A 25,700-nucleotide genomic window follows, 5' to 3' on the forward strand; every position below is an offset into this window, starting at 1 on the left:
TCCCGTCTCCAGCTACGCTCCACCTTCCTGAGAGCTTGCTTCTTTTCCCTGAGGGATGCATCAAACCAAGGAGCTCCTTTCCCTTTTTTCCGAGTGAGCTTTAACCGTTCTGGGGCTAGTTTGTCTAAGGCAGAGCGGATCCAGGACATAATAGTCATGGTCTCTACGTCCAGGTTCCCCTGCTTCGTCTTCGGAGGGGGGGAGGAGAGAAGAGTTGTGACTAAGGAGTCGGCCTCGATCTTCTTCCATGGGCGGACCTTCCTCCTTGTTTGTGGAGGGGCCGCTGTTAAAGGCTCCCCTGGGACCCAGCATTTGATCAGATAATGATCTGACCAAATGCAGGGACTGACACCCAGGATTTCCATTCGAGGCAGGGAGGACCAGACAAGATCGAGGGTATGTCCCTTTGCATGGGTGGGTCCTATTACAAGCTGGTTTAGAGAAAGGGTCGCAAGATTAGATCCAAACTCAGCCGCAGTGGGCCCCCTGGGGATCTCATCCCAATATAGTTAAAGTCCCCCACTACTACCAGGGACTTATATCTGGATGCCAGATCGGTCAACAGCTCAAAGATGGAGTCATTAAACTCCGGCGAGCTCTGCGGAGGACGATATACTACAAGAAGCAGTATACATGAGGATTTCAAGGATACTTTAATCCCTAGGACTTCTGCTCCAGCACAGCTTTCTGCGATGATTTGTGTTACCTTGAGTTTCCTTTTAAACATAATAGCCACCCCGCCCCCTCTGCTATCCTTAGGGCGGTTATACCACCGAGCGTCGAAGTTGGGCGGTAAGGCAGCTATTATGTCAGGTGTTGAGGAGCTCCCTAACCAGGTTTCTGAGAGCGCTAAGATGTCAATCTCACCCTCGTCCAGCAGTGTGAACACCTCTAGATGGTGTTTCTGTAGGGATCGTGTGTTAAGTGAGGCAATTATCAGGCCCGGTGACCTTGTGATGACTGATTTGGCCTCTACCTGTAATAGGTCTTCTGAGCGGAGACTGGCAATTGTTCTCTCATCTGGCGTAGTTCTCCCTTGATGAAGAGATCTAAGGGTGTCAGGGGTGTAGACCCTCGGCCGACCAGGGGGGGAGGCCCTACGGCCCGTCCTGGCCCGGACGGGCACAGACGGGCTTTCCTCTGGCGCTCCTCCGGCGCGACGCTGCGCGCGTACGCTGCGCGCGTACGCTGCGTGCGACCATAATGGCCTTTAAGTAGCGTGTGGTAGGCGGTGCTCGCTCAAACTAGAGCGCAGCACCGTAAAACGTCTTGGTGGCGTCTGAGCCCTACTCCCAAGATGGCGCTCGTGCAGGGATACAAACACCCAAGTGGTGAATGGTGCTCACAATGTTTTAAGGTGCAGGCAATGCGGTCAGTGGGGGACAATCCGAACAATTTAATACAACATAACAGTGAGTAGATAATTTTTAAAAACAAATTCAGCGCAATTGCAGCAAAGCGATCAATTGCAAGGACCAGCGCGATGTAAGCGTGACGGTCAGTCTGTTGACCGCGCGCCGACCAAATGGCCCCTAAATACCATTTGCCAGGCGGTGCTTGCTCGAACTAGAGCGCAGCACCGTAAAACGTCTTGGTGGCGTCTGAGCCCTACTCCCAAGATGGCGCTCGTGCAGGGATACAAACACCCAAGTGGTGAATGGTGCTCACAATGTTTTAAGGTGCAGGCAATGCGGTCAGTGGGGGACAATCCGAACAATTTAATACAACATAACAGTGAGTAGATAATTTTTAAAAACAAATTCAGCGCAATTGCAGCAAAGCGATCAATTGCAAGGACCAGCGCGATGTAAGCGTGACGGTCAGTCTGCAGCCAAGCGGTCTCTCCCTTGAACATTCATTGCAATTCTGTGAGTGACGCACCTCTTCAAAGGGACAATCTTGCAGAGAGCTCTGTGCTGCACTACAGTAGTCTTGTCAATTAGGAGCAGGTGCTACTAGTACCTGGTATGGGTAAAAGGTGCACCCACATGGGGACACAAGATTAACTAACCTGCATTTGTTGGACTGGCTTTTCCGCTCATGTGTTGGGCTCCTCGTGGAATTCATCACTAAACTTGAAATGAAATCCACCACTATGCCAGATTCTTCAGACTGCATGACAGCTACTGTAAGTGGAGCAAAGCGGCAAGTGGGTGAACATCGGAGAGGGCTTGTAGTAGGGCAGGACTGTCAGTGCCAGATGGCTGTGTCTACAGTGCCTTCTACAGTCCACTGCCCTGCCCCCGCCTACACATTGGCTTTTACTGTGTTGCATCTCTTCTGTAACTTGTAAATTACCGAGAGGTTTGCCACGTTGCCGTACATTATAAGAGCACCACTTATGAACTACCTAAACCATCATTCAAAACTCAGCGGACAAAAAACATAAAGTAATGACTCAAGACCATGCAAGCTTAATTGTTGTAATTTTCAGTTGTTAATGTTTAAAGGCTGACTGCGCATCAGGGATCAATGGAACTAGGTTGACCATGGAACAATACATCTGATCCCTCTCCTTGAAGTATTGAATCTTGCAAAGTCAGCCCTCACACCACCCCATTTGTTTTTGTTTCAGTGATTTTGATCTACCCGTTTGCTCTGCCCCAACCACACATCTCCCCCCCTCCATTACGACATTGCATTGTTTGTCTCCTGCTGTTTGAATAGAGCAAACAATTGAAAAAAAGCAAAGCCATTGCACAGACCTCCTCAGAGATACAGGATCAGAAAACCCCACAGCAGCACCTTTTCATATCTCTGCCCTCAAGCACTATATCTTTGTAGAGAACCACCCATCCACTAATGAGCTTCCCTTTCTTTGCAAGGAAAACCCACTATACAAGTATAGTGAGATACCCATCTGCTAATGAGCTTCAGTGCTTTGTAAGGGTTAAGAAGTGCTATATAAGTGCTATCACAATACAGGCAGCATGAGACCTCTGTCTGGCAGGCACTCCTTCTCTCCCTTTGGTATGTGGTCCACACCCACTTAACATCAGGCAATGCCCCTTGTCCCTGGAGTAGAACTTGGTGTAGGTAGCTGTTGTGTTGAGTTAGAGCTCCAGCAGCTGGGATAGACATGCATCTTGTACATGATGAGGGCGTTGAGCAACATGTTGTAAAATTCAATGAACTTCAAAGAGTAATGAGGTAACTGATTGTTTTCCATAATTAAGTAGTAACACTATAGAAACACAAAACAAAAAAACGCAATTATGGTTTTTATTCCCATGTTTCTTTAATTTTCATCCCTATAGCATGTGTAATTAAGGTCACAAAGACATAAAATAGCTAATTATCAACCGGAAGCCATTTGATTTCAATTTGTAAAATGCAAACCTCCGAACTGAAGCGGCATTTGAGCAGTGCCTGCTTCGGTGCCTCTGCTTCTTAAAAATTGGTTAAAAACACATTCAACATCGCATCTGAGATGGCACTCAAATTTCCTTTGAAAGCTCATTTGAAGCCAAATTTTGGCGCACCTCTAGAAAGCCCTCTCTCTTGGGAAAAGAAAATTCAATTTTTAACACAAAAAAGCACCGGAAGAGTGCTTTGAAGTGTGTATATATTTCACAAGCACAGTAAGTGTTTGGTACCAGAGAATACTTTTCACGCTCCATTATGTTATCCAGTCCCCCTGGAACAAGTGCTTCATTACACAGGTTCATATCCCACCCCCATACCGAGGACAAATGAGCCCTCTGAAACTATTAATTAGGAGTGAGCACGCCGTTAAGCTGAACTTTGCTCAGTTGAAGGTTGACTGAGTTTTTTTGCCTAAGTCCGTGCTCCAAGCGTAGTGCGGAGAGGCAAAACTCTTCGAACTCTGCTGGTTGAGTGGAGATTACCGCACACCCAAAATCAAAACACACATCTGTGATCATCTCCTAGCCATCCATCACCAGAAGTCCCAATGGTCATTGTTGATAAATTCTGCTAAAACATAAGAGAATTTAATTTCATTCCTCCTCCTCTGCACGTTCCTCTCTCTACAACTTCAGCTCATTCATAAAGTGTTAAAGAAGGAAGCCTTCATCGCCAGCATGAACCCAGCAGCATGATTCCATTTTCTTAACATATGCAAAGTCAGTTTAGAGATCCTATTCAATTCTAACAAATCATTGATTAACATGCTGGTGTTCAGCAGACTGCATTACTGAAAAAGTCTTTGAATCTGATTCCCGAATTACTCCTACTAACCCCCAGATAAAGTTCTGGACTTTGAAATTTGAACTCTAGTTTGCCATTTAAGTTTCCTGATGAGAATATGGTGGCCGGCATGGAAACAAGTTGCTAGAGCACTCGTCGCGTCGGGATGCCCCACTGAATTTTTACAGGGAAAGGCCCCCGATTTACTTTTTGGTAGGCTGGGGAGGTCAGCGGCCTGCTAACCAGCTTTGTAGTATGCCAGTCATAAGTCGCTCTTGAGCTGCGGAAGAGCTGCAGAGCAGCTACAGGAGTCCTACTTCAGGGGAGTGGGGGCAGTGCCAGCACATGCACGTCACTCACAGTAGTAGCAGGTGTGAAGGAGGTGGACGCAGGGGAAACAAACTGCAGAGAAGGGGACCCCGTTTTGGAGGTTGCTTCAAAGGAACGGTGAAGATTGTCCTGGCGCTGCACGTACTGGGAAGGGGTCAGAGGGCTGAGACCGGGGTAAACATTGGAAATAGGCCAAACAGCAGAAGCTCTGTGAATAATTCTGAGAAGAAAAATGGTTGGTTAAATAGAAGTGCTGTGAAGTGAAGCCAAGAAATTCACCCAGTCTTACTAATAAGCCCTTCCTACAGACAGTGTCTATCTTTTTTCTGGCAACCGTTTCTACAACTGATGCGAACACGTTGGGATGATTATATCCTGGATGGGAATGGCGCTCACTGTATGTGGTAAGTATTTAGTGGTATAAGTAACAGTATAGGTGCTCAGGTAAGAGGCAATCAACCAACACCTCACAAATACGATCAACAGATCTATAAACAGTTTTGAATCATGCCCGGCACACATTCATAGTAATTATAAAAAGTAAACAACTTGACTATCAGCATGTACGGCCGTACGGAGGTGCCGGGAGTCCGATTGAGGCTCTGTCGCTGTAACTTACAGCTCGTCATGGGTTATTCAAATTTAGAAGCCCTCACTTTGTCACGAGTTTACTTCATCTCGTGCGACTTTGATACATGCGAAAATTTGGACCTTTCATGAGATTTTTTGCCTTGCCCCGGCCACAATTAGGCTGGGACGGAATTATAACCAGTCAGAAGGCACATAGAAGTTTGCACCTCTTGGAAGCCCTGAGGAAGTCACGGTGTTTTGTCCCGAGCGACGAAACACGTGTTGGCTGGAGTCTCAACAAGAAATGCATTAAAATGTACTCATGTTTTTCATGTATTCATGCTGATAGTCAAGTTGTTTACTTGTTCTAATTACTATGAATGTGTGCCGGGGCATGATTCAAAACTGTTTCGACAACTGATGTGGGAAACCCCCAGGCCCTTATTTGTGCCCCAAATACAACCTTAAGAAATAACCTGTGAAGAAGAATGAGAGGTTGCAAAAAAATATATAATTGACCTAAAAAAAAAAAAATCACCCCTCATTGAGGTACATTTGTAAGGTGTTACCCACTGTAACAGAACCTGGTGAGTTGATCAGCGAACCGTGGGGGCAAGAGAGACCGGGAGCAAGGAAGGCAGATAGTTAAAGACTAGGGGAGATGGCAGCTGGGGGATGCTCTTACGACCGAGTGCAGTAGATTTCAGGTCCTGGAGAGGCTGGATGAGGATCCCAATATGGATGTCAGTGCAGCAGCCCGTAACCAGGCTGAGTCCTTACCTAACCCTTTAATTTACTGAATCTACACATGACCCCACACCACCAGGGTCAGCAGAGCATGTTGTGTGTCGATTTAGGTACCGTATATAGGTTTCCCGATTTAGGTCCTTATATAGGCACAATTCGCATTGCCAATAATTAGGCATAGAAATCCTACCCTTATTTAGGCATTATCCATGCTAACCAAATACAGGCATGGCCACCTACATCCGTTCATCTACATCACAACGAGTTCTTGGAAAACCGGACTCTTAAGCCTTTAGGACTTCCCCTTGCTTGGATATTGATTTCTCCAAGAACTCATTTATTATGCATCAACATCTATTCCTTAGGGGTTCATTCATGACGTTCTTCTGCCCGACTTTTACGTCAATACTGGCATTCCTAAACACCTTCAAGGTATAAATATATCTTCACTTACCATGGCAAACCACGGTTCGGCTGCCTACTTGCATGACGTGGCTCACCACGGCAAGTTCGGAAGGAAGTCAAGTCCCTGCCTGACGCACTGACCAGACGCTGTCTTCCTCCTTGCAGAGAATCCAGCTCCAGTGTTTGACTCCCCTTGCAGGTTGTTATTGATCGAGACTCGGAAAGAGATTCCATCCTCACTCATTCTAAGGTATGGAGCGGACTAGAACCTAGAGGGACTTTTGGCAAATCGTGGCACCTATAGCTAAACTAGACTATAGACAAACAGCACCTACTTCTTACCTCATACTACACTTAGGTTAGGTACACTGGGGTAGAACTAGCTAGAAGCATCAGATGAGTATTACCATTTTAGCCTGTGTTATTTATGTATGTACTTTTATGAATATCTGTCATAGCTATAAACCATGCTATTGCAGTATTTTTTTATCTTACTGCTAACGCTGTACATATTTTACTTCGCATTCTGTCTTACGATTATAGCAGTTCATATCTCTTGCACGAGAAATAAGAATGTTAAAAAAAAAACTTTTTATTGAAACGCCCGTCTATCATCTATCTATTTCTGTGTAACTCTGTAGAAACGAAGCATGCACGATTGACTGAGTGAAACTGGTATCTATTGTTTCCACAATTCTGACATTGTTCCGATTCTAAGGGAAACAAAGTTGTCATGTTTATGCGGTTGTCTGAAACTAATTCCTTCTTGTTTATTCAAGAAGTTTCTAGTGACTTCTAAGTTAGCTGGCACACTCAAGTACTTAAGTTTAATATACTCGATAGAGATGTACTGACCTCAGTCCTATGTCAAAACTATATATTATTCCAATGCGCAGGCCTATCAGGAATATGGGAACTACACTACATAGCGCCCAACAGTTTGGTAAGGCACTAATTTAACGCTAGATACTGAAGTAACTCAGTCGTGTTTTTCTCAGAGACCCCTACTCATAATACTCCATAAGACGTCTGGAATGGTTAGGGATAATATCCTCCATAGTTGAGTAGGACAAAAGATCCTATGTATTAGCTCTTTGGTTTGTTCACTGTTGAAGGAAACAGTGTTTCAAAATATTGTGCACCTTATCTTTGTTTCTTAGAAACTTGCTCTGCAATTTTCATTAAACAATGTCCCAAAACGAGGATAATAACACCGGAACCGGTGGAGTTGTACCCGATGAAATCGCAGCAGCTTTGGATTTTACAGGTTTTGATGAAACCGATGAAAATGCGAAAATCATCCTACCAAATTTAAGGAGAGCCATCACTCTAAAACTTATAAAACATGGCCTAACACCAAGAGGTGGTAGAGCAGTTTGTGTGATAGAGGCACATGAATCTCACCAGACAGAGGTATTCTATTCATGGATAGTATTCCCAGAATCAAATCCAGTAACTAAAACGTTTCACTTCTACAAAGAAGATGAACCACCTGAGGAATATATTCCTTTCGAGGATATTGAAATTCCACTCACATACCAGGAGCATGATCTCTGGTTTAAAGGCGCCCTAAAACATTACAATCACATTACCAGGTTCGGTCCACTAGGTAGACCAGGAGCAACATGGCCGATTTTAGCCGGCTACTCACCTCATCCAGACGTTGAAGCAATGTCAGACGTAGAAGTACTTGCTCAACTCAAAGAGTTAATCAAAATATATAGACAATTGGTTCAATATGTCATGCGGACTTTCACAGTCCAACCAAAAACAGCCATTCCAAGACAAACCTCTCACCAGGGGAATGCTCTAAAAATCACACCACAGACTTTATCTGCAGTCATGGGTAAAATGCCCACAAAATGTGAACAAACTCCGTTCTGGATAGCTCAAAAAATTACTCAAATCGAAGCGGTATTTCCAAATACCAGCCCTTATGAGAAACATAGGGTTCTAACAATCTGTTTACCAATGGGGATAACACCAAATCTGGAAGACTGCACCACTTGGGGCACAGTCTTTGCTGTTATCTACACTAAAACACACGGTGTTCCCTCTATGGCGGTAATACCTGATGTCCTGAAACAAATTCAAAACGTATACGGGGCAGGGCCTGCTCTGAATTTAGGTATGAAGTTACTGAAAAATTGCGACCAGGTCTCAACAATAATATTATCTAATATGAAAGGAGAAGCAGCCTCAGTGGCAATCTGCCAGAAATTAAGGGAATTTGATGTAACAGAACAACCACAAGAACTAGCCAGAATAATTGAAAAATCCTATGAAAAATTAGGCCGAGACGGTTTGGGAGGGAAACCAGTTAAACCACAACTGTCTGAAAGTCCTGAAAAGGCCTTTACTAAAAACAATCCTACCTCTTCTAAAAAGAAGTGGGAAAATAACAAACAACATTCAAAAGAGAAAGATTCTCAATCCAGAGGTAGGTCTCCTCAAAAGGAGCCCTCTGAAAGGAGGTATAACCTCAGAAATAGGGATAATTTGAGAAAACCTGACAGGTATCAAGTTACTTATACACGTTCCTCTCGTACCTCTCAGATATCGTCACAGACATCCAAAAGAAGAGGAATGTCAGAGAACAAAGAAGAATGCGTAAAGTCCAAAACCTCAATTCTCCAAGAAGAAAGTAGCAGGTCTGAAGATAAGACATGCAGAGGATTCTGAGAATACAACTCAAGAACGGAGAATGGGCTCAAACAATTTTGGACAGCGCAGCAGAAGTAACAATAGCTCGCCAGAACCTGAAGGGACTTCTGGAGACAGTGGACTTGAATGAAGACATTCGAGTTGAGACTGTAGACACCAGGGTTAGCTCTCCACATAGGTTATATGAAATAACACTACGGATGGAGGGAGACATACCAAAAAAAGTGAAAGCACTCTTTTGGGAGCATCTTTCAAGGGGTTTTGACATACTTCTAGCAGAAAGGGACTGGCCACCAGAATTTGTCAGAGAGTGCCCACATGTCGAAGACATCATTATGCCAGCCTTCTCTAACCATGTTCCAGTACATCTAAAATATTCTTATGCCAGGAAATGGGCAGTGGCCCAAGCCCCCGCATTTTACAAAAATCATGTAGGATGGGATGAGGATTCACCTCACCATAAGATCTAGTTAAAAAATCAACCAACTGCACAAAGGCAGTATCCAATTAAGCAAGAAGCTAAAAAACAGGTCAGGGAGATCTTAGATCAACTTGAATACCAAGGGGGGATTGAAACATGCACCTCATCAATGAACAATCCTTTGTTTCCTGTTTCCAAACCAGACAATACATATTGTCTAGTTTTGGATTACAGACACATAGTACAGCATTAATGAATAACATTGTGCGTAAAAAATATAAAACCACATTGGATATTTCTAACGGTTTCTTTTGTCAAAACATAGGAAATTAGGTGTTTGACAGCTTTCTCAATAATGGGGACACAGGGTCAATTCTGTCGTCTCCCTCAGGGATTCAAGAATAGTCCAGGGTTATTCTCAGCAAGAGTAACAGAGTTACTACAAATTTATGATGACAAGGCATTGTCATATGTCGATATCTATCTGACAAACGATGGCCTGAACAGGCACTTGAACAGGGTGAATACCATTATACTGGGCTTCACCTCTGAGGGTTATAAATTCAATTTTAAAAAATCAAGAATTGCCCATCTCAACGTCATTTTCCAAGGATATGAACTATCAAGTGAAGGCAAAAGCCTGGCAGCCAACTTTTTAGAAAAGTGTGCGCTGCTCCAACCTCCAAAAACAATGAAAAACTTACAATCGATTCTAGGTTTCCTAAATTTTGGAAGAACATACATTCTAAACTACGAAGAAAGGGTTAAACCTCTCTACGAATTATTCGAACCTGATTTTAAAATCACACATTGGACACAGGAACACACAGATATCCTGCGTTCATTTCAAGCTGGCATGTTAGCAACAAAACACTTACAAACACGCTTAATCGTACGCAACTTAGTGATCCAAATCATTCCGGGTCAATGCAGATTCACCTACTTAACGTTTAACGAAGGTGAAAAAGTACCAATTGCATAAAAATCACATTTGGATATGCAAGCAGAAATGAAATTCACATCGACAGAAAAAATTCTGACAGCAGTTCAAACCGCTGTAGCAAAAGAAAGAGACCTAGCACAGGAGAAACGCATTATGGTTGTCACCCCTGTACCAGCCTTAGAGGCAGTTACAAAAGCCAGTATTCCGAATGCAAAAGCTTTACATCCAAGATGGATACAATGGGTTAATTCTCTTGCTGCAACTGATGTTGAATATGTTTTTGATCCTTATTTAAAAACACAAGCATTCCTGCAATACAAACACGAAATTCCTCTGCCTACTGAAATTCACCCTCTTGACCAGTACAAATTTATAATTTATTCCGACGGATCTGCACAACCCGCTACAGGGGGGAAGCAAGCTTATAGTGCAGCATGCGCAATCGTTAAAGGTCGTATGCTCAATGGCAAATTCAGACCAATGGTCACAAGAACGCAATCTCTAGGAGATTTTACCGCTCAGCGAGCTGAACTACAAGCTTTTAAAATGGCACTTGAAAATATGGATCGCGAATTCCCCACACTCAGTGTGCGATTCCTTTTTTTGTGTTCAATCATACAATGAATATTTACAGAAATGGCTTCAAAATGGTTTCAAAGCTGCAAAAGGTGGCACAATCAAGCATAAAACGCTTTGGGAACAGGTAGTTCAGTTGCGAAACGGACTACAAAACACTCACGTGATACGCTGCGTCATCAACGTGATGGTGTTCACGTTGAAGGGAATTCATTGGCTGATGAAGTCGCCAAAGGGGCTGTGCAAACGGCTTCCATAGCTGCAATCACTTGTTCAAAAATGAAAATAGTTAGTGAAATAATACTGGCTGTCAATGCTTCAAGCAAAGGCAGCAGTGCAGCGTTACCTAAAACGTTTCCACTCAAATACTCATATATAATTGATGCGAACAGTGTTCCGTTTGCTCGAATTCCTGGAGTGGGGGATAGGGTATTACCAAACATGGAACAAAGAGCAGCTTTGATTTACGAAGCACATCTGGGAGAGGGTCTGACACATCAGGGGATCTCTAAAACAATTTTAAAACTAAAAGAGATGTACTGGTGGCCAGGAATGAATACACTGATTCACACTTTTATCAATGAATGCATTGACTGCAATAGAGATCGCAGTACAGAACGCCACCAGGCACCTGTATACAACGTAGTCAGCCCAGTTCAGACACCATTGTTAGACTGCATTAGACTATCTACATGCAGCCATCCCTGTGGACGAATGCAGGCCCACAAACACTAAATCAAGGTTTCTTTGGATGTGTCCTCAGTGCACGACTGACGCTCGAACTGTTATAAAAGATTTGCGAGTTTTTATCGGCACATCCGCAATTGGCACGCTACATTCTGACCAGGGTCCTGCATTTATCTCTCGAGCTTGCAAAGAAGCCATGGCCAGTTTGGGCGCAGCATTGTGGTATTCTTCTCCATTCCATCCTAAGGAAAATTCTGTTGTGGAAAGAAAAAACCGGGACACAAAGCAGTCTATAACAGCTAGGGTATTAGGTTCGGATGATGTGTGGGTCAAACATCTTTATGGGGTCCAACGCTCATTAAACAATTTGCCAAGAAGTTCTCTAGGGAGCGTCACTCCATATTAAGTCCTGTTTGGAACTAGAATGTTGATTCTGGACCTTTACATGAAAGGCACAGTGGTGGAAAATAAAAAGTTTGATATCAAAGATTGTTTGGCTTTTTTACAGGACTTAAATGAACTAAGATCGAAACAAAGCAATGTGTTCCTGAAGCCAACCACCACTGGGAAAAAACCAACCGTCCCAGCAAGGCCTGTCTGGATCCCAAAGCTTGGTGATCTAGTCAGAGAAAAGATCGCGGACAAGAAGGAATTTGGGCCTTCTTAAAGACAACCAGTACCTCTCCTAGCAATCCACAGATCGAGAACAGTACTACTGCCACCCCTTGCTGGTAAAAAGAAGAAAAGATTTGTGTCCATCGACCTAATCAAAACCACACTATGTGCCCGATGCTAAGCAGTAGGCCAAGTGGACTCCGACAATGTAGCAGGCGCACTCCGCTAGCTACAATCCAAGAGGTTCAAACTGAGAGACTCCTCACCTTTGAAGATTCTACAGTGAGAAATAAAGGACTAAGCAACAAAGCTATCGAACTTGTCCCTCTTGAGACCCAAATGACAGTTCGTCTTGATACACATGTCTACAACGAAGTAACAAGTGATCAACTGGTTCCATCGATTTCAATGAATCCTGATGCAATTCCAACCATTGACAGAACTGCCTCTGGCTATTTCATGAACTTTGATACGTTTTCTGAGGATCCCAGCAAACTTGAAACAACGCCAGCACAAAGAACTTTCAAAGAACAAGCAACAGACTTTTTTTCATCTCCTGAAAAAGACTTATCTGGTTTCACCATGGATTGAACTATGGATTGTTTTGGGAATATTCTTCTTCCTACTTTGGTTAGCTCTGGTAATAACTCTGGGTATGCTGATAAATGGAAGATATATTCAAATGGACACAGCAAGTAAAAGAGTGAACTTACTTCTCCAGCTACACAAATCATCCCATCGTGAAGCAAGAGACTTATCAGCAGTGAACATCACAGCCGTTCCTATACCTGATGGTATAGTTTTGGAAAGAACTGAATATGACATTTTTGGCCCGTCAGAACATTTGAAGATTCCACACTTATTTAAAATTTCATTAAGTGACTTTATTGCCTCTAGTACCTTTTCTGATGATTGGGACTTCACGACTGTTAATAACATCATGTCTGCAGTATTCACAAATCATGAATATTTAGAGGGTTCATCAGACTATGAACAAATGTATTGTTATAACCACTATGGTCATCATTTCTTGCATAAAACTGCATCACTTAGAAATGTATTTATGTATAACCAATAGGAACATTGTCCTACACCTCTGAGGGGTAGCTCAAAAACTTTTGCAATGAAATTTCCATATTTTTCAGGGTTCAACTTATCAAATCCAGAAACATTTTATTTTAAGAATGTAAATAAGACAGGAACGATATGTTAACAAATGCGAAACAGATTTATTCAGCAGCCTTTATTGCCCAACTGTCTAGAAAGGGTTTTGACCTTTGGAAAGACCACATTGAGACAAAATCTGTCTGGGGTACAAAAGATTGGCAAGTGCAGGGGGTAGAAGCTTTGTTTGGAGCCTGTATCATCCCTGAGCAAATTATGTTTTTGAATGACACTGTCCAACAAATGTCTTGTTAGCTAAGATCAAAGACATGAACACACCAATCATACCTATACCTGCAAGCAATAGCACTACACGGGGGGAGGTCGACGTACATAATATTTTGAATCACAACAGATCAGATCCAGAATGGAAAAAATGGTTGCTCTGGCCCACAGACACAAACAACTGTCAAGATCGATTCCTGAACAAAACACAGGGTTTCACTATCAATAGGCCAGACCCACGCTATGTTCAAAGACCGCATCCAGGGGTAGTAACAACATACAGTGTAGGGAAACTCTGCCTTGATTGGCTACAGAAAGCTACACTGCAGGATGTAAAACAGCACTTATCTTTACTTAAAGAAGGCGCAGACCTCAGGGAATTCTTGATAGGACCAAGAAAACCGCGTCAAAAACATTTCATATATGCCGGTATCTACGCTGCTTATAATGAAATATGGAAGATTACCCAAGCAGAGACTGCAGAACGAATACGAGAAATTGATCGTATTGATTTAGAGAAATCTCTCTCTGTAGTAGACAATGGGTTAACGACTCTGTCATCCAGGATATATTCATTGGACAGCATTGTGTCTTCTGCCATAGACATCATGGAACAAGACTTGGTCATGTTGCAACATGGTCAGTCTCAATTACGTTCTATAATGCTATTAGGCTGGACGCTCCAAACCTTGCATTCAGGCTCTGTGCCTTGGCGTTTAATCAACACTACGTCACTGTTTACAGAATTCAATCTCACTGATAAACAGATCAAACTGGCACAAAGGGGAGCAGACTATATAGTGCTGAGCATTGAAAAACTGGAGAAATTACCATTCACGGTGGCAGAAAAACCAGCTACTGAGTGGATCATACCTGGTAAAATTACTCTGCCTGTTACAACTTTCCATTTTCAGAATTGCCTAAAACGGTTGTATGATTATACAACTACCTCCTAAATCACGAGTACCTAAACCACGAAGGCTAAACAACGATCAAAGCCAAACTCCTAAGTATTGAACCACGACTTCCTGAACCACGAAACATATTCAATTTACATATTTACCGAATCTTCCACTACCATCAAAACAGAACATACCATGAGCAACTTGCTTTCTGGCTGTGCTTTAGCGGACTTGCAATATTTATGTTATCTTAAAAAGATTTGGCTAAGATAGCACTCCTAATAGTGAAAAAACAGTCAGTTGTACTGTAAATATAACATGAATCAGTGACAGAATTATATTACCAAATTATTGTGAATTTGAAAAAATTGAAAAAACTTTTTTTCATTGCGCATAATGTTCATACACATATGGCGGGATTGAAATGATGAATCAACCAGGTTCCAATGTGTTCGATGATGTTTAATATCCTCCAATGCATGTGATGTACACGGAAATTGCCAACACGTGTTTCGTCTGTACATGAAATAAGTACAAAGACTTTTTCAAGGCTGCATAATGAAGACATGCAAAGAAAAGGAGACATTTTTTTTTTCTATGAGTCTGGATAAAATGAAGTACAATTGCTACAAAAGAGCTATATAGTCCACCTTCCTCAATCTATGTCCAAAAGATGACAATGAATTAAAGAAGCTTACAGGCAAATATGTGATGTTTCAAGAGGTGGGTATTAGTTGATGTGAAGAGTATTAAGCGTCAAAGAGATATGAAATAAAAATAGAGAAGAAAAATATCACCAAAACTGTGTAAATATAAACCAAGAACGTGAATATCAGAAGGAATTTAAAAAAGGAAAATTGGAAATAGAAGAGCGAGAGACCCTATAACCAGTATTAATTGCCGATTATATGTAATGAGATAGAGAGAGTTGAAAAATAGTATGTACATTAAGGTAGAGGAAAACAAGAGAAAAATGTGAAAATAAAAATAGAATATAGGCGCTTAACCGACGAAAACAATATATAAGAAGTTCAAGGTGATGCCCAAACAGTGGAAGAACATATGAAGTCCAAGGTATGCTTCTCAGCCCCTGTAATCTTGCACCTTACACTCAAGGCATGGATTATTAGCTCGTGTGGCTAGTGTGATCCTCATGCACTTACAAGTTTAGGTGAGCTGGAAACATTTTTTCGCCTTTTTACTTTGGGGCACTACCTTGGACTTCATATGTTCTTCCACTGTTTGGGCATCACCTTGAACTTCTTATATATTGTTTTCGTCGGTTAAGCGCCTATATTCTATTTTTATTTTCACATTTTTCTCTTGTTTTCCTCTACCTTAATGTACATACTATTTTTCAACTCTCTCTATCTCATTACATATAATCGGCAATTAATACTGGTTATAGGGTCTCTCGCTCCTCTATTTCCAATCTTCCTTTTTTAAATTCCTTCTGATATTCACGTTCTTGGTTTATATTTACACAGTTTTGGTGATATTTTTCTTCTCTATTTTTATTTCATATCTCTTTGACGCTTAATACTCTTCACATCAACTAATACCCACCTCTTGAAACATCATATATTTGCCTGTAAGCTTCTTTAATTCATTGTCATCTTTTGGACATAGATTGAGGAAGGTGGACTGTATAGCTCTTTTGTAGCAATTGTACTTCATATTATCCAGACTCATAGAAAAAAAAAAAAATCTCCTTTTCTTTGCATGTCTTCATTATGTAGCCTTGAAAAAGTCTTTGTACTTATTTCATGTACAGACGAAACACGTGTTGGCAATTTCCGTGTACATCACATGCATTGGAGGATATTAAACATCATCAAACACATTGGAACCTGGTTGATTCATCATTTCAATCCCGCCATATGTGATTGTGTATGAACATTATGCGCAATGAAAAAAAGTTTTTTCAATTTTTTCAAATTCACAATAATTTGGTAATATAATTCTGTCACTGATTCATGTTATATTTACAGTACAACTGACTGTTTTTTCACTATTAGGAGTGCTACAAGGGTGAGCCCCGGAAACACTGTTTATTATACAAAGATCTACTTGGCACTTGAAGCCATGTGAGTTATCAGTGGTGTGCTTTATTATGTTTAAGGTCTTCCCGGTATTTTTTTAAATCACTGCCTAACTCTGCCTGTTATTTTGGGGGAATGCTACAATTCTTCCTTTGTTTGTGGAGATTACACTGTGGGCCTCCTCTCTAAGACGACACACTCCCCCATGCCATGCCGGCCTTTCAGACCAGAACAGCCAGTTTTCCCTCTAGAATAGTCATTATTAGCGTTATTATTATTACTGTTCTCATTATTTTATTACTAATTATTACAATTACTATTAGTAGTAATACTCCTATTGTCAGTAGTAGAAGCGATCGCGTTGTTCCTCCATACACTTAAATCTGGAGACCCCTGCCTTGCACCGGGAGCTGCTGATGTGTTCATACATGAACAACAGCCTGGATACTCCACACACAGAGGAAGAATGGCAGCATTTCCCCAAAAATAACAGGCAGAGTTAGGCACATCACGTGAGCTTTGACCCCTTTGCCATATCGCAGGAAGTGGCATTTATTCTGGTTTCAGTGATATCGCACATCACAGAAGGATACCTTTGTCTCTGGGGAAATCTCAGAACGTCTCACACATTTTATGACATTCTCATTCAAATCATCATAAAAGCAGATAAAAGGCCATCGCAGAAACCAGAAGAATAGCATGGGCCCGATTTGCAAACTCTGGTAATGCTCAAGAATGATGCAAATGTGGCCCATGCCAGATGTGTGTTCCCAGCAACCTTTGCATCAATCCGTCATGGAAGCCACTCTCACTCTGGAAGTGACTCTCCTAACTAAACAAATAAATATGTCTAAGAGGTTCTCACCTATCACAAATTTACAAATAAAACTTTAGTAGGCAAATGTCAGTAAAAATCGGTGTAGAAGAACTAAGGAATAGACTGTTTCCCATTACAACAGTAACTCTGTACATTTCTTGTATACATATTAATTTTAAATTCATCTAAAATGTGTAACCAGAAAATATATCTTCCCTGAGTGGATGATGGCTGCCTCTGCTAGAGGTTACATAAGAAAAAAATAAACTTGCCTTTAAAAATTGGAGCTCTATCAGTCGTTGTAAATGAAGTAGTGGTTAAGGAGGTTGTGGTTCAGGTCCAGGTCGTTGTTTAGGAATCGTTGTTAAGGCTACTCGTAAAAAAATTGTTGTTAAGGCCGTTTCCTGCCCAAAACATATACAAGCAGGCAAATATGAAAGGTTGGGTAAAGAATACATCAAGACATCTTGGGATTTACCTTACACACATCTCTTGGATGTTGGAGTGGGGGCATGAAGTGTTTCTTAGTGGTACAAACTGTGAAAATGCACTGAGCGGTTCTCTCCTTTGTCAGGGTATTAATTTAAATGGGGCCTGCGATGGTTCCACTACAAACTTATCCTGTCACCTACAAGGCCCACCATCTGTGGTGGTTAATCCAATTTTTGGACTACTTTTAAATGGAAGTTACCTCATGTTGAATGATCACAGCTGCTGTGGCATGTTGCCAGGTATCCCATATCTAGTAACGGTTACATCCAGGGTCACTTGCTGTACGCACGTCTTGTTTCCACAAATACAGACAGTCAGGGAGTCGCCTCTATGGACTTCACTGAACATTTCTTCTATACAAATTGATACTCTAAGCAGAATGAAAGCCATTCTTTTACAACAAACTGTGCCACTGACCTCGGCCAAAGAAACCTATGATCTACAAGTCGCAAGGACTTCTGCCGAGATACATGCCCTTTTGAATACAAACTGCCCTATACATTTCTCTGAAATGTTGGAACATATATTAAACATGTCTGATACGAGCGGTATTGTACATATATTTAAGACCGTGTGTTCAGGACTGTTAGCACCTTTTCAAGTAGTCCTCGGAATAATTCCCAACTTCGTGCACTCTGTGTTTGGCGGACTGCCAATACTTTTTGGACTTGTTGCAGGGATCCTATTTTTGCTCCTACTGCTCCGATATGGCAAGCCGAATCACCGACGTCACTCCGAGTAGCATAGAGAGAGTGCTATTGGAGATAAGGTGTCGTGAGCGCATCGTCCAAATTTTGGGTTTACCTAGTCTACGAGAATTAAATACCACATGGTTTCTGTCATTCAGACCAATCTGGCAAGATTGCATCTTACTTTTTCTACGCTGCCTGCTTTGCGGTGAAGAATGCATGCTAGACATCTGTCTAACACTCCCATCAGTCATGACTACAGATATTGATACTCTGCTGGACCCGGTAACGGCCCAAGCTGTGTGTTGTCCCCAGCGGCTACCAATCCTGATGACGGCGTTCATTGAGATATCACAGACGCAAATTGCTACTGCTGAGGTACAAGAGGAAACAACAGGCACGCAGGTAACATCCAATACGAACATTGCTGATGCGACCAATGCTGAAGGCGATGCTTCTCATTTATGTGCGATTAGTCTTCTAAACGAGGCAATCCAACTTTCACCTACAACGGTAGACGACTTTTTGTCTACAGGATTAGATGATTTCAGGTTTTCTCCACCCTCCTACACTGACTTTTGATTCGGCACACTGTGTGATGACTCGGAAATTGGCCTTCATTTTTAAAAACAATGACTAAACTTGGAACTTTTTCCTATGATTAATTTTTTTTTCTCCAAATTTGAATTTTTCTTTTTTGGCACAGTAATCTGCTTCTAGTAGAACTATTCATAGAGAACAGAATTCTTTGATACACTTTCAGAGACAATATGTCACCTTGTCAAACACAATTGATTTATGTAAATTGACATGAAATGGTTTCGGCTTTTTTTTTCCTTCTGTATTTACGAGCCATTTTATAATGTATATATGTATGTTCATTCATTTAGCATTCAATATAAATATATGCTTGGAATGAAACATTGCTTTGATATGTACAGCACCAGTGCATTTTATGCATAGCATCAGTTTTTATGCATTTTACAAATGTACTTTTTAAACATGTTCTTAGCCATCCATATGTAGCTATGTTTTACATATGTTTACCATATTTAGGATTTAGTAATGTTGTTAATGCGAAAGTGCAGTGGGTGTTGTGTGTCGATTTTAGATACCGTATATAGGTTTCCCGATTTATGTCCTTATATAGGCACAATTCGCATTGCCCATATTTAAGCATAGAAATCCTACTCTTATTTAGGCATTATCCATGCTAACCAAATACAGGCATGGCCACCTACATCCGTTCATCTACGTCACAACGAGTTGTTGGAAAACCAGACTCTTAAGCCTTTAAGACTTCCCCTTGCTTGGATATTGATTTCTCCAAGAACTCATTTATTAAGCATGAACATCTATTCCTTAGGGGTTCATTCATGACGTTCTTCTGCCCGACATTTACGTCAATACTGGCATTCCTAAACACCTTCAAGGTATAAATATACCTTCGCTTACCATGGCAAACCACGGTTCGGCTGCCAACTTGCACGACGCAGCTTGCCACAGCAAGTTTGGAAGGAAGTCAAGTCCCCGCCTGATGCACTGACCAGACGCTGTCATCCTCCTTGCAGAGAATCCAGCTCCAGTGTTTCTGACTCCACTTGCGGGGTGTTAGAGATCGAGACTTGAAAAGAGATTCCAACCTCACTCATTCTAAGGTATGGAGCGGACTAGAACCTAGAGGGACTTTTGGCAAATCTTGGCAACTATAGCTAAACTAGACTATAGACAAACAGCACCTACTTCTTACCTCGTACTACACTTAGGTTAGGTACACTGGGGTAGAGCTAGCTAGAAGCATCAGATGAGTATTACCATTTTAGCCTGTGTTATTTATGTATGTATTTTTATGAATATCTGTCATAGCTATAAACCATGCTATTGCAGTATTTTTTATCTTACTGCGAACGCTGCACATATTTTACTTTGCATTCTGTCTTACGATTATAGCAGTTCATATCTCTTGCACGAGAAATAAGACTGTTCAAAAAAACCTTTTTATTGAAACGCCCGTCTATCTATTTCTGTGTAACTCTGTACAAACGAAGCATGCACGATTGACTGAGTGAAACTGTTATCTATTGTTTCCACGATTCTGAGATAGTTCCGATTCTAATGGAAACAAAGTTATCATGTTTATGCGGTTGTCAAAAACTAATTCCTTCTTGTTTATTCAAGACGTTTCTAGTGACCTCTGAGTTAGCTGGCACACACAAGTAATTAAGTTTAATGTACTCGATAGAGACATACTGACCTCAGTCCTATGTCAAAACTAGTGTATATTATTCCAATGCTCAGGGCCTATCAGGAATATAGGATCTACACTACAAGCAGGCGACCATTGCTTCACTCAAATCAATGATCACTGTCTGTGGACATTAGGAAGGGCTATGCCATCTCAGAAGCAAACCAGGGAGAAATACAGGGATCTTTTGAAACTCTTGAGGGAAAAATTGATCTTTTGACTGGAAGGACCTAGACTCTAGAAAACACGGTTGTTGAGCTGAAGGATTCAGTGTATAAACACAGGGCGAAAGTACAGGTGCTAAGATGCAGTGAACAGTAAGTTCAGGAGAAATTAGAGCAACTGGAGAACAATTCAAGATGAAATAACCTAAGGATTCTGAATGTACCAGAGGGGGTGGAAGGAGAAGGTTTCAAAGCTTATGTGGTTTATTTGATAAAGGCAGGGACACAGATTGAAGATAGAGAGGAAGAATCATTTAATTTTACTGGCCATACCCCTTACCTGCACCTACCACCACCAAGTATGATCGCTGAAGGCTAAAACAGGGCATTTTAAAATTTGCCAATACTAATATTAATCATACATAACTGTTGGTCCTCTAATCATTCACTGCTCACTACAAGTAAAACACGATGTTTCTCTTCCAACTTTCCCATCTTTTACCTGCTAGGCCTATTGCAATGGAATGCTATACTATTTGTCATTTGGGCCTCAAACTTGCACCAGGCTTTTTGCATATCACTAAAACGAATTTTATTACAAAAAATACAAACTGTGTTGTAAGTCTGCACATAGCATATTGGACATCTGTATAGCAAATACCACCTAGAACATTGATACATTACTAGCTAGAAATGTTTAGTGTCAAATGCTATATATTTGTGTTGCCTATCACTTTCAGATACTACACAATTTTATTATAACCAAGCTGTTACAACATTTCTGATCCAAATATTTTGTCCGTAGCTAAGTAAGTACATAGGTAAACAGGATCCTGAAACGCTTTAATAAATATGGATTCTTGGTATACCATCATCTTACTGGAATGTGGGTACAAATATGCATGTTTTCCAGTTATTGAGTTTAGTGCTATTGTTCCGATTGTTCTAGTTGCTGCTAGATGCAGTTTGCCTCACATTAATTCTGGAATTCTACCCTTAATGCACTTCATAAATTAGTATTTTTTGTGTGTTACTTACTTACTGCCTGTTAATCTGACTTCTGTCTGTCTTGGGCAAGTTTCTGTATTGTGCTCCCGCTGTGGTTCAGTGTCTTCATGTTTGTTTCCACCGTATGCCTCTCAGCGTTCTTTTGCCTGCCTCTTTTCGATTTGCTCCCTGAGATCCAGTAAGGAGCTGTTCTTGTGAAGGAGTCTTGTTCACATCTGATGGTGTCTTATCCATCTCCAACTTTTTCTCATATTGATGGTGTCTATGGTCTCTTGCAGGCATCTGGTAAGCAGTTCCTGGTTGAGAAGGTTCGCAGCCCGAATATGCACACATTTCTTCTCGGGATACTGGTGTGGAATGCTGATCATTTGGTGATTTCGCTTTTCATCATCCACCAGCATGCAGATCCATATAAGAGTGTGGACAGAACACAGCTTTGATAAAGCCTCAGCTTGGTATCTGTGCTGTACTAAGATGACCTCCACACATTGTTCAACATCCTGCAGGCATCCCTGGCCTTGTTCAGTCGGCTCCTGAAATCACTGCCTGCCCTGCCATCATGACTGATAGCATTTCTTAAATTGTTGATGACCTCTACGGTCATGGTTAGGTCCTTTCCAACCAGCTTGATTGGTAAATGTTTTGGGGTGTTAAGTGGCATGATTTCTGATTTCTCAGTGACGATCATTTATGTTGATTGCCTTTTTCTGCATACGCTGGTGTCTGTGTGAGAAAAGAAGGCTAGGTCATCCGCTTAGTCAAGGTCCTCCTGTACAGAGAATAAGGTCCATCTTATGCCTCTAGCTAGGTCTTCATTTGTGCATTGCATCGCCCTGCAAATGACTAGGTTGAAGAGTAACTCTGACATCATGCATCCCTGTGTCACACTGGTCTTGACTTCAAAGCAATAATCACTATCTCCCATCTTGCTAATAAAATGATCATAGAAGCTCTTGATGAGGAGAACTATCTGCTGTGGTACGCCATATACACCAGTATGCGCCAGATGCTGCCATGGGGGATACTGTCAAAGGGCTTCTCAGAATCAATGAATTTGATGTGTTGCTGTCTCTGCTACTCGGTGCATTGCACTATGTTGTGGTGTACAGTAAGGATCTGACAGCACAACCTCTGACTTTGAGGTACACAGCCTATTTTTTTATAACTGCTTGTCCATGGCAACAGACTATCCAACTTGAGAAAAATTATCCTGTCCTTCCTTTATGATCCTCTGCTTATATCTCATTTTGTGTCATCACCTTCTTTCATGCTCAGGGTCCCTGCTGCCCAAACAGTTCTGAAATATCCCATCCCATTGAAGCCCTCTTATGTATTTGTCTATTTTGTCCATCACTTATTCACGCCCACTAATAGTTTATTATATGTCTCAAAGTTATTCCCTTTATGCTCTCTGAGTCAAAATGCTGCTAGCACCAATTCCTTTTCTTCCACACAGTTATCAATTTGAGGCTCATGACCCATTTGTTGTACTCTCGGTGTCCTATTCCTGTCCAAGGCCTTCAGTCAATGATCACAAATCAAACTTATGAACTGGTGACAGATAAAAAAAATGAAGTAATAGGCTGTCTCACAGTAATAGGTTTTCTCACAGAAATTACATGCGTTGACAATTCTAATAGTTTCCACCATATTTACTGGGCTGCTTATCCATTTATCCTGTTTTCCGCTGCTACTGCCTGGTCAGTTTATGTTCGTAGAGTGGTGATCTGGAATTGTTAATTTTCCCACATCTGCATTTGGAGTGAAAACAGTTTTCGGTATAAATTTGGCTTGCATGATTGTAAGTCTGTCAAATCTATCTCCATTATTCATCTATTCCAGCACGTCTACATCTAGATGAGAACAGATTAGAGTGGTTCTGTCCTCTTCTTAGGTCTCAGCAGATATTGAAATTAAGTGTTGGGATTACCTGGGAAATATGATGGAATGTTGATCAAGATAGGTCATGCTCCCTCTGAAACGTGGTTGATGGTTCTGTGAAAGCATTACTGTGCAGAAGTCATCTAAGAAAAGACAGGTTACAGGCCTTACTGAAACTGGGGGGTAGGTGAATGAACTGGTAAGTGATGGCTGAAGATCACTCCAAAAGTAAATGACCATGGCTTTAAGAGGTCTTCTTCCATGTTTAAATAATGTAGAGCTAACTTGGAACATCAGACGGAAGCATAAGACCTCGGATCCCTCCTGGTGTTGCACTGCTCACACCCTGCCTGATTGTACACAGACGAAAAGGATGCACTGCCTCTTTTTAGCACAAACAGCGGCAGCCTTCTGATGGCACCAGCGGGCCAGTGCTTCCTTTCCATTACCTTACCTTTAGCTTGGCCCAACAGTGCATGCCTCAGTGGTGATGTCCTGGACTTTGGGGAGAATAGTCATCGGGCCATCTTGCCAGCCATCTTGCCAGCCAGTCTTTTTCCCAGTGTTCCTTTGTGGTTATACTGAAAACATATGCAACAACCCAATCCGAGATGGGAAAGACAATTTTAACTCCTTATCCCATACTCTAATAGAGGGGTTTTGTATGATTCTTTTTCTTGTTTGGGGCCTATTTGTGGGAGGATTTCAGGCATTTATTGCATTGCAATGCTTTGAGTGTCCTCATTGTGTTCTCTTGCTCCTGGAGCCAGCTGTGCAGCAATTCCATCCCCAGCCTTATCTTCTTCACCTATCTTCTCCTGATCCAGTTTCTGTTATCTGCAGTCCTGCAGTCTACTCTACCTTGTGCTTTGATACCAACTTAGGCGCTCCACCATCTCTTTGAGGTTTTTCCCCTGGTGGATTTTTACTGCTAGGGGCACCTTTTGGAGGGCACTTTCCTGCTTGGTGCTTACTGGTGTCGGTGGCAATATGGCTACTGGAAGGGGTCACCCATAACGCTAACAGACTAAGACTTGGCTAACAGACAACAAAGCCACCTGGGAGTGACCAATAGTCGTGTATGTACTTGGGGGGGTGGCTGTTCCTCAGAACTCAAAAAGAGACCAACTGTTGGTGTGAAAGATTGTCGTGAGGTTGGGTCAGCGTGAGTGTAAGGGGAATTGCTCCTTTAAAATATAGTGCCCTCACACATCCTTGCGAGTGTCCTGCTTCATCATCGGGCATTGCTCCTCATGGGGGTGCTGCTGCAGTCCCTCACGGACCCGAGAGAGGGCTCTTTGGCAGAGATCTTTTGAGGAGATGCCGCAGTTGTGCATGAGGGTGTGTGGGCCTATAAAAAAGGGTGAGTGTGTTAAAATTACTATATGGAACCCAGAACCAAGGCTTTATTCACGGGTTCATACGGCATTTTAAAAAGAAGTGGATCCTGGAGCTCCTCTTTGGAAAGAATCTAGAGGGCAGATGTGTAACTAACCGCTGCTCTCAGGATGGGTGCTGTGGTGAAAAGTCCTACTAAAACTGGGTCAACATGTTTCGCGCTCGCTGTTGGTCACTAAGGGATCACGTGGCACTTCGTCAGGACTGGTATAAAAGGTGAAAACAAAGTGAGACAGGTTCCAGGAAGTAAGGGGCCTGTGAGCCTGTAATTCCTTAATATTTAAGGAGTTAAGCGTCCAAGCGCAGATAGGAACTCTTTCTGTAGGAACCTATGCCCAACCTGGTGAGACAAACACTTGTTTGGAGAGAGAAAACAAGACAAACACACATAAAAGTTGTCGTAGCATGTTGGTCAAATACAATTAACATGGTGTGTTCATATTGCTAATAAACACAGAAGTGTGCTATGTTAATCATGCATGCACACTGTCTATCCATGCAATTAATTTGACCTTATGTAGAGGTGTAATAACCCCTGTGCAGCTGACCGTTGTGCAAGGGGATGA

General features: G+C 41.9%; 1 protein-coding gene across 9 annotated transcripts in view; it reads left to right on the forward strand.

The window, feature by feature from the left end:
- CCDC201 (coiled-coil domain containing 201) overlaps window positions 1-25,700 on the forward strand; it is a 193,029-nt gene that overhangs the window by 159,491 nt on the left and 7,838 nt on the right. For 8 of the 9 annotated variants that reach the window (XM_085607376.1, XM_085607372.1, XM_085607377.1 and 5 more), the window contains one exon: window positions 22,134-25,101. The exons of the other annotated variant lie outside the window; for it this stretch is intronic. In XM_085607376.1, the coding sequence (XP_085463502.1) occupies window positions 22,134-22,295 (162 nt within the window). In that variant the 3' untranslated portion in view covers window positions 22,296-25,101. Of the gene's footprint in view, window positions 1-22,133; window positions 25,102-25,700 lie in introns of those variants that run through there. 9 annotated transcript variants of the gene reach the window in all.

Source organism: Triturus cristatus, chromosome 5_2 (assembly GCF_964204655.1).
Source record: "Triturus cristatus chromosome 5_2, aTriCri1.1, whole genome shotgun sequence".
Taxonomy (NCBI): domain Eukaryota; kingdom Metazoa; phylum Chordata; class Amphibia; order Caudata; family Salamandridae; genus Triturus; species Triturus cristatus.